At 34.9% G+C, this 8685-nt stretch overlaps 1 protein-coding gene across 2 annotated transcripts in view; it reads left to right on the forward strand.

Annotated features, from left to right (window-relative positions):
- Positions 1–2469, forward strand: part of LOC118895705 (UDP-glucuronosyltransferase 2A1) — a 48110-nt gene extending 45641 nt beyond the window's left edge. For both annotated transcript variants that reach the window (XM_036853164.1, XM_036853165.1), the window contains one exon: positions 2190–2469. In XM_036853164.1, coding sequence (XP_036709059.1) covers positions 2190–2469 — 280 coding nt within the window. The remainder of the gene's footprint in view (positions 1–2189) is intronic.
- The last annotated feature ends 6216 nt before the right edge of the window (positions 2470–8685 follow it).

The raw sequence follows: 8685 nt of genomic DNA on the forward strand, positions 1-8685 counted from the left end.
AGGATAGTTGTAATATTCCATTCACATTACTGAAACCTGCAATTTAGGAGGTAGGAGAGAAGGTAAACTTAAATGGAATTTTTTGCAGCTTTTTTTAGTGGAACTAGTCTGTGAAAAACCATCTGTTAAAACCCTAGCAGCAAGGTTTTCTAGACAAAGTGGTCAATGTATTCATTTCCAAAAGGGAAGACACTCAATATCTGCCTTGAACTCATCCTAAAAAGTCAGCCCTGGTGGTCCATTTTCCCCTCCCACTCACATTGCAGTCAAAAGATTTTTGTTAAGATACATATTCAAATCATAAATTTCAGAATATTATAGATATCCTCAGGATCTGGAAAGGGAGGTTAGGAGTTTCAGCGAGGCTTACTATGATCTTTTGTTTCTCATAAATGATGATCTTATGTCTAATCTATTAGGCTATTACCAAGTTGTTAATTGCTGATAATTTAGTTCATTTTACTAAATATCAGAGTAGGTAAATTCTGTAATTTTTAAAAATTCTACTTCGTTTTATAGAAGGCTTACTAAATTTTCTTGTTGATTTGAAAACTATTGATGTGAAAAAATTATACTCTTAGAATTTCCCAGGAAAATACCTGAAATTACTTATTTTAAAAATACCTTAACTTTAACCCTAAACTTAATTCTAAGTCTGAAATTATCTGGGAACAAAAGTGTTTAGTGTAGAGTATATATATATAATGTATTTATATTCCATTTTCTTATTCCTTAAAGGAATTAAGGAACACGAAGATTACATTTAAATACATAAACCATAGCAATTTCATAATATTTTAACATAACAGTCATAAAACAGTGTACAACAAATATTAAGTAATCATCTTAATGGGCATAGTCATATTTTATCTTATCTCATTTGTAGGAAAGCTTACTGTATTTTTATTTGTATTCACATGTACAAGTGTATCTGTCAAGTATATGCATATTTCAAATTTTAAATCTCTATCTATAAATGGAGAAAACCTTGAATAAAAATATGATTTGGACAGATAGTCTCTTATCATCACTGTAGTTTGCCTAAAATGTATTAGGAAGAAACTTATATAACTACTCTTTTAGTCCTACCTATATTTCAATCCAGTTGAAAGAGAGTATGAAAACAACAACAAAAAACAAAACAAACAAAAAAAAAAACAAAAAGAGAGAGTATGACTATTCTTTCTCACTGTGCGCAAAAATAGAACACAAGTAAATTACCTCTTGCTGCTGGATGTTGTGTACCATGTTCACTGGTGAATGATGATTACATTTCTTCTTCTCTGATCCCAACAATGTCCAACTTGCACCAGGACATCTCTTCACATCTCTACCTTCTGTCATCTTCATGTCTCCAGGTTGGAACTTTTATCTCTAACACAAAACCAAAGGTAAACATACTAATTCTGGCTCAGCCACCAAGAAATCTCCAGTGAAGACAGAACATGTCTTTTGAAGACATACCTATAACCATTGTTGTTTGAGAGACTATTAGAGTTGTTAACTATTGCTCTTGTGATGCCACATTGATTATGGGCTTTATGCTAGTGAGATATTTCTATTTACCTTAAAAACTCAAAACCCGTGTCCTTGCCATTTCTAAAATTACCTTAGTATCTTCATCCATATTGACACTGCCAATATATAGACACTGTCTTTTTCAACACAAAGGCACAGGTGTGTGCAATGGAGGAATTATCACAGTGTCAAGATCTCAGACATTGCAAAAATATCTCACTACTGTTGACTATCAGTTTCTGTGTCTGTCATCATTAGTTAGTCTGACATTAGAGGCCATGCTTATGGACTCTCTAATGGTATTTTCTCTCAAAATAGGGTTATTCAGAGTCTTGGTCTTGAACAGTCCTGGAAACTATAATTCACACAATACCAAAATTCCTTCTTGGAAAAATGAGGCTATACATTTACAATTGACTTATTCCATCTTTTTTATATGTTTGCATTTTACCACATTCCGTTAAGAATATATTTCTTCCACACCCCTCTTTCACAACTCTTAACATGCTATGCGACCAGCAAAGTTCATGTCACAGCCAAGAATTAAAATGTTTTTCTGAACACACCTATGGCTTTTGGCTTGCATAGCGCATATCATGTATCGTATACTTACTTTTAATGAAAACAAAAGCTCTATAATTTCTATGTTTTTGTTTGTTTTTGCCTACCAGTTATAAAGAGAATGCTATGAGGTTATCAAGGATTCACCATGATCAGCCTGTAAAGCCCCTGGACCGAGCAGTCTTCTGGATCGAGTTTGTCATGCGCCACAAAGGAGCCAAGCACCTGCGGCCAGCTGCCCACGACCTCACCTGGTTCCAGTACCACTCTTTGGATGTGATTGGGTTCTTGCTGGCCTGTGTGGCAACTGCTGTATTCTTGGTCACAAAATGTTGTTTGTTTTCTTGTCTAAAATTTGTTAAAACAGGAAAGAAGAAAAAGAGAGAATAGATCTTTCTAAGTTTGGTAAAGGCTTGTATGGGCAATTCTGTTCATTCTAGCCACAATGGCCTTAATGAAAACATAACATCTTCATCCTGTTTTCAAAATTCCCATTCCTCTCTACCTTAAGCTAGAGATAAAGTCTAGAATTCAACAATAGCATTAACTGGTGGGCATGTCCCATTCTTCTTCTGTCTTTTCCCAGGTGGCTTTACCCTCTTCCTCAAACATTCCTGACAAAGGTTCACTAATAATTTTATGTTTATTCTATTAATAATATCAATTTTTTCTTTATTTTTAACCTTAAGTGATATGCTGACTGACAATATGCTGAATCCTGGGGAACACACAAAATGTAAGCCAAAGTTGATACATGCAGGGACCACAGAGAAAAAAATTCACAAGTTCCTCTAGAACATACAAATTAGGAAACCATCACAGGAGACTAGTATATCATAAGAGTAATGATTTCATTTGTCATAAAAATAAGTCTTTCTGCTTGCCCAGTGTTACTGGGGTCAGAGCACGAATTGATAATAATTGTGACGGCACATCACACCATGAAAGGTCTACAAATTTCCATTAAACACATAGATAATCATACCCACATTCCTGCCTTTAGTCAGCAAGTATTCTTGTGTGCCCTTTAGTGCAAGAGACTGAGCACTGACTTCAAACAAGAGATCGATTGAATCATTGATTTTTTTCTCAGGGACAGAGAATGTAAGCAATATGTTAAGGGGGAACAGATAATTTTTAGAAAAAAATAACAAGAAGTATAGGAAAATTTTAAAATAATTTAATGAAAATTTTAATTTACAGTACAATTGATAATCTTAAAGTTAAATGTCAAGTCATTATATTTAAAAATCAGTATGCTCATAATCTACAATTGCTATTTATAATCAAAGGTGTAGTTTTCTGTCAAAAACAAATATTTACCTGAAAGGTATACCTGAAAGATACGATTATTATATTAGTTTTCAGTCTCTATCGCCTACAAATTTAAATTCATCAATAATTGTTATGCCAAGGATATAAGATGTTAGCAGACCTGTTTGACCAAAGATACGTTGTAGTAAACATGCATCAATGCAGAGCACTAAAGAGAAATGTTCATATTGGATTCAGCTTTGCATTAATTTAACAAATAGATTAAAGATTTTACTTTCTTTACCCATCATAAACTTAATGACATGTCTAATTAAAGTTTTAATTTCAGTATTTGATATATACTTGAAGCAATAAATGACATCTATCAGCTTACTGAACTTTTTGAAATTCTTTTTTATTTCAATATGGTATATCAAAAATTACTTCCAATTTAAAAATAATTGTATCACCAGAACATACAGGTATTTCCTCTTGAATATGTACATTACTGAAAATGCAAATAAATTCTACAAATTTTTTTGTGAAGGTTGAAAATGTGTTTGTTAAATGCTGTCTTTCTAAAAGAGTGATTCATGCGGATACGTTTTGACTTTTACAATTATGTTTGGAGAAGAGTTGTTTATGTTTGTTCTATGCTCAATTTATTTCTGGTAATTAGAATGTAGCAAACAGCTAAGATCTAATGAGAGGTGGGCTGGCCATCCCTGGCCCTGAACACTGCCCAAGTGCAGGCACCCATTTGGTTTGACTTACTTCAGCTCTATAGCTGCTGCTCACCTGATTTCTCCCTTTCTGCCCTCTGATCATCTACAGGTTTCTTCCTTTGCCTGAGAATCATCAGAAGTCATCTGGCAAAACTTCCTGGGTGATACCAACTGCATTAGCTAGAATAACTGCAGCATATATTTGGATTTTTTTTTAAAAAAAAGGTTAAGAATGGAATTTCCTTAGCAGTCATTCATAAAACTGTTCATTCTAGGATAATAAAGCAGAAACCAAGTCCCATCAGCCAGGGTACTTATACATAAATCTTACTTTCTCAGACCTTAGGTATGACCAAGAGACTGAACTTAATAGTTTTATTTACTTTGTTCATAAACATTCCACATGCCGTTTATCCTCTGGTCAGGGTTCTTTACCTGATAGGATGATCCAAATCTTCCTCCACTCCAAATCAATGTGAAAATATGTCTTGTCTGACTGGTTTGCCACAGCTTTCCACTGACTTTTACTATTGGACATCAGAGTACTGAGATGGATACTAGGCATAATTTTGCCTACACTTCTCATGTGTCGGCAACCTAGCTTATCTTTGGTATTTTGGATAAATTACCACAGCCAGGAGAGTAAGCCCTTCTCTAAGTGAATTCTGATGCAGAGGAGCTCAAAATAATTAAGAGGTATGCATGCTTCCAATCTAAGTAAATTATGTCCATATGCCTGGGTGGAATCACTGCTCTCTTGAGAAATGCAACCTCCAAACTGCCTGTCTACAAGTTGTAGTAACGAAAAAACAAACTTGTCTAAGGGAAATAGGGAAGCATACTTGTTAGAGGATCCATTCCCACTTTCAACCCCTTGATATCGTAACCCGTGTATTCAAACTGAAATACAGAATATATCGTATATCAGGCCATAATTTAAAGCATACACTGCCTCCTTTAAGACAGAACCTAAAATATACAGGGTATTAGCCCCCAGCTAAAACCCTGAAAAGCTTTCATTACCTAATGGGGAACCTGGTAAAATCAGCAAATTCCATGGATATTAGACTTTGTGGAATTTCCTCAGCTGTAAATATATTTCCTGCTCATAGACAATGTTGATATCATTACCATGATTTTTATTAAGACTATGTCCCTGGTTTGTGATGCTGGCAGAAATACTGTAGAGAGGTTTTAAAAGCATTGGTAGGTTCCACAAAAGTCTAAGCCACCTGCAGAGACAATTTACTTGTTTTTCTGGACCTGCTTTGGCCTGTTCTCATATATACTATATCTATTTAATTGTAGAATGTTGCTGCTAATGTTCACTTATATTTTTGTTATTGCAAAATAATAGTCATCATAAGTAACAGTCACTTGGTACCCATGATCAGGTATTCATTCTCAACCAGAGCTCAATAACAAGCCAGGGACTGTTTCTTCTAATGGAGAAGAGACATCAGAAAAATAGATCACAGTAGTGCTCCAGAATCCTAGGACTTCTATTTTTCTGACACTTATCAAACATTTATTTAACTATCTGCTATCTGCTACAAGCACAGCAGGTACACTTGGATATTCTTTCTTTTTTTTTTAATTGTGGTAAAAAAAAGATGATATCTACCTTCTTAGATTTTTGCATGTACAACACAGTATTGTTAGCTATATGCACAATGTTGTACGACAGATCTCTAGAACTTGTGCATCTTGCAGAACTGAAACTCATACTTTTTGAATAGCTACTCCCATTGTCCCTTCCCTCCAGCTGCTGGCATCCACCACTCTACTTTCTGCTTCTATGAGTTTGATTATTTAAGATACCTCATATAAATGGAATTACGCAGTATTTTATTCTTCTATGACTGGCCTATTTCACTTAGCATAATGTCCTCAAGTTTCTTCCTTGTTGTAGCATGTGACAGGATTTCCTTCATTTTTGATGCTGAATAATATTCCATTGTATGTAGATACCACATTTTCCTTATCCATTCATCTGTGGATTTACATTTAGTTTGCTCCTATATCTTAGTTATTGTGAATAATGCTGCAATGAACATGTAAGTGCAGATATCTCTTTGAGATAGTGATTTCAATTATTTTGGATAAATACCCAGAAGAGAAATTGCTGCATCATATGGTAATTCAATTTTTACTGTTTGGGGGAATCCCCTTACTGTTTCTAATAGTGGACACACCATTTTACATTCTCACCAACAGTGCATAAAGATTCCAACTTCTGCAGATCCCTGCCAATACTTGTTATTTTTTGTTTGTTTGTTTGTTTTATAATTGCCATCCTAACAGGTATGAGGTGATATCAAACTGGTTTTTATTTGCATTTTCCTAGTTATTAGGGATGTTGAACATCTTTTCATATACACATACATGTTCACCATTTGTATATTATCTTTGCAGAAATGTTCATTCAAGTCTTCTTGCCTATTCTGTAATTAAGTTTTGTGGGGATTTTTGCTATTGAGTTGTAGGAGTTCCTTATATATTTTGGATATTAACCCCTTATGAGATATGTGATTTGCAAATCTTTTTTCCATTTCATTAAGTTGCCTTTTAAATCTTCTAATGGTGTCCTTTGTTTTGCAGAAGTTTTTAGTGAGATGTAATCTTACTTGTCTATTTTTGCCTTTTTTTTTCCTGTGCTTTTGGTGTTGTATCCAATAAATCATGGTCAATACCAATGCCACGAAACTTTTGCTCTGTTTTCCTCTTGGGGGTTTGCAATTTCAGGTCTTACATTTAAGTCTTTAATGCATTTTGAGTTAATCTTTGTGCATGATGTAAGATAAGAGTCCGATCTCATTTTTTTGCATGTGGATATCCAGGTTTCACAACACTAGTTTTTAAAGACACTATCCTTTCCCCACCGTGTATTCTTGGTCCCTTGTCAAAAATCAGTTGACCATATATGTGTGGGTTTATTTTTGGACTCTTTATTCTGTTTCATTGGTCTATATGTCTGTCTTTAAGTCAGAACCATACTATTTGCAATATGTTTGAAATCAGGTAGTGTGATGCCTCCAGCTTTGTTATTCTTTCTTGAAATTGTTTTGGATATTTGGGGCCTTTTGTGGTTCCAAATCAATTTTAGAATTTTTTTCTATTTCTGTAAAAATTTGCATTTGGATTTTGATAAGGATTTCATTGAATCTGTAGATCGTTTAGGGTAGTATGGACACTTAATAATGTTAGTACTTCCAATGCATGAGCACAGGATGTCTTTCCACTTATTTGTGTCCTCTTTAATTTCCTTTATCAATGTTTTGTAGTCTTAACTATCCAAGTCTTTCACCTCTTTAGCTAAGTTTATACCTAAGTATATTTGGCTAAGTATATTCCTTTTAATGTTGTTATAAATGGGACTGTTTTTTTAATTTCCTTCTCAGATAGTTCATTGTTAGTGTGTAGGAAACAATTTTTTTTAAATAAATTTATTTATTTATTTTTGGCTGCGTTGGGTCTTCGTTGCTACATGTGGGCTTTTCTCTAGTTGCGGCGAGCGGGGGCTACTCTTTGTTGCAGTGCACAGCCTTCTCACTGCGGTGGCTTCCCTTGCTGCGGAGCACGGGGTCTAGGCGCGCAGGCTTCAGCAGTTGTGGCACGGGGTCTCAGTAGTTGTGGCTCGAGGGCTCTAGAGCGCAGGCTCAGTAGCTGTGGCGCACGGGCTTAGTTGTTCCGTGGCACGTGGGATCTTCCCAGACCAGGGCTCAAACCCATGTCCCCTGCATTGGCAAGCGGATTCTTAACCACTGCACCACCAGGGAAGTCCAGGGAAAAATTTTTATATTGATTTTGTAATCTGCAAACTTACTGAATCAGTTGATTTGTTCTAACAGTTTTTTGTGGAATCTTTAGGGTTTTCCACATAGAAGATCATGCCTTCTGTGAAGAGATTTTACTTCTTCCGTTTCAATTTGAATGGATATTATATCTATTTCTTTCCTGATTGCTCTGGCTAGAACATCCAGTACTGTATTGAATATATGTGGCAAAAGTGAGCATCGTTGCCCTGTTTCTGATCTTTAGAGGAAAAATTTTCATTTTTTCACCATTGAGTATGACATTAGCTGTGAGCTTTTCGTATGTGACCTTTGTTATGTTGGGTAATTTCCTTCTAGTCCTAGTTTGCTGAAAGTTTTTATCACGAAAAGGTGTAGGATTTGTCAATTCTTTTCTGCATATTGAGATGATTATGTGATTTTTTTAGCCTTCATTTTGTAATGTGGTGTATCATATTGATTGATTTTCTTATGTTGAAACATCCTAGGAATAGAGCCTACTTGGTAAGAATGTGTGATCTTTTTTAACATGCTGTTGAGTCTTCTTTGACAGTATTTTGTTGAGGATTTTGCATCTATATTCATCAGAGATATTGGCCTATAGTTTTCTTTTAAGTGTCCTTATCTGGCTTTGGTATCAGGATAATGCTGGCACATGAAATGAATTTGGGAGTGTTTTCTTCTCTTCAAATTTTTGGAAGAGTTGCGAAGGATTGACATTAATTCTTCTTTAAATGTTGGTAGAATTAATCAGTGAAGTCACCTGTTCCTGGGTTTTGCTTTGTTGGGAGACTTTTGATTATTGATTCAATGCCCTTACTACTTATAGATCT

The sequence above is a fragment of the Balaenoptera musculus genome, chromosome 5 (assembly GCF_009873245.2).
Source record: "Balaenoptera musculus isolate JJ_BM4_2016_0621 chromosome 5, mBalMus1.pri.v3, whole genome shotgun sequence".
In the NCBI taxonomy this organism is placed as follows: domain Eukaryota; kingdom Metazoa; phylum Chordata; class Mammalia; order Artiodactyla; family Balaenopteridae; genus Balaenoptera; species Balaenoptera musculus.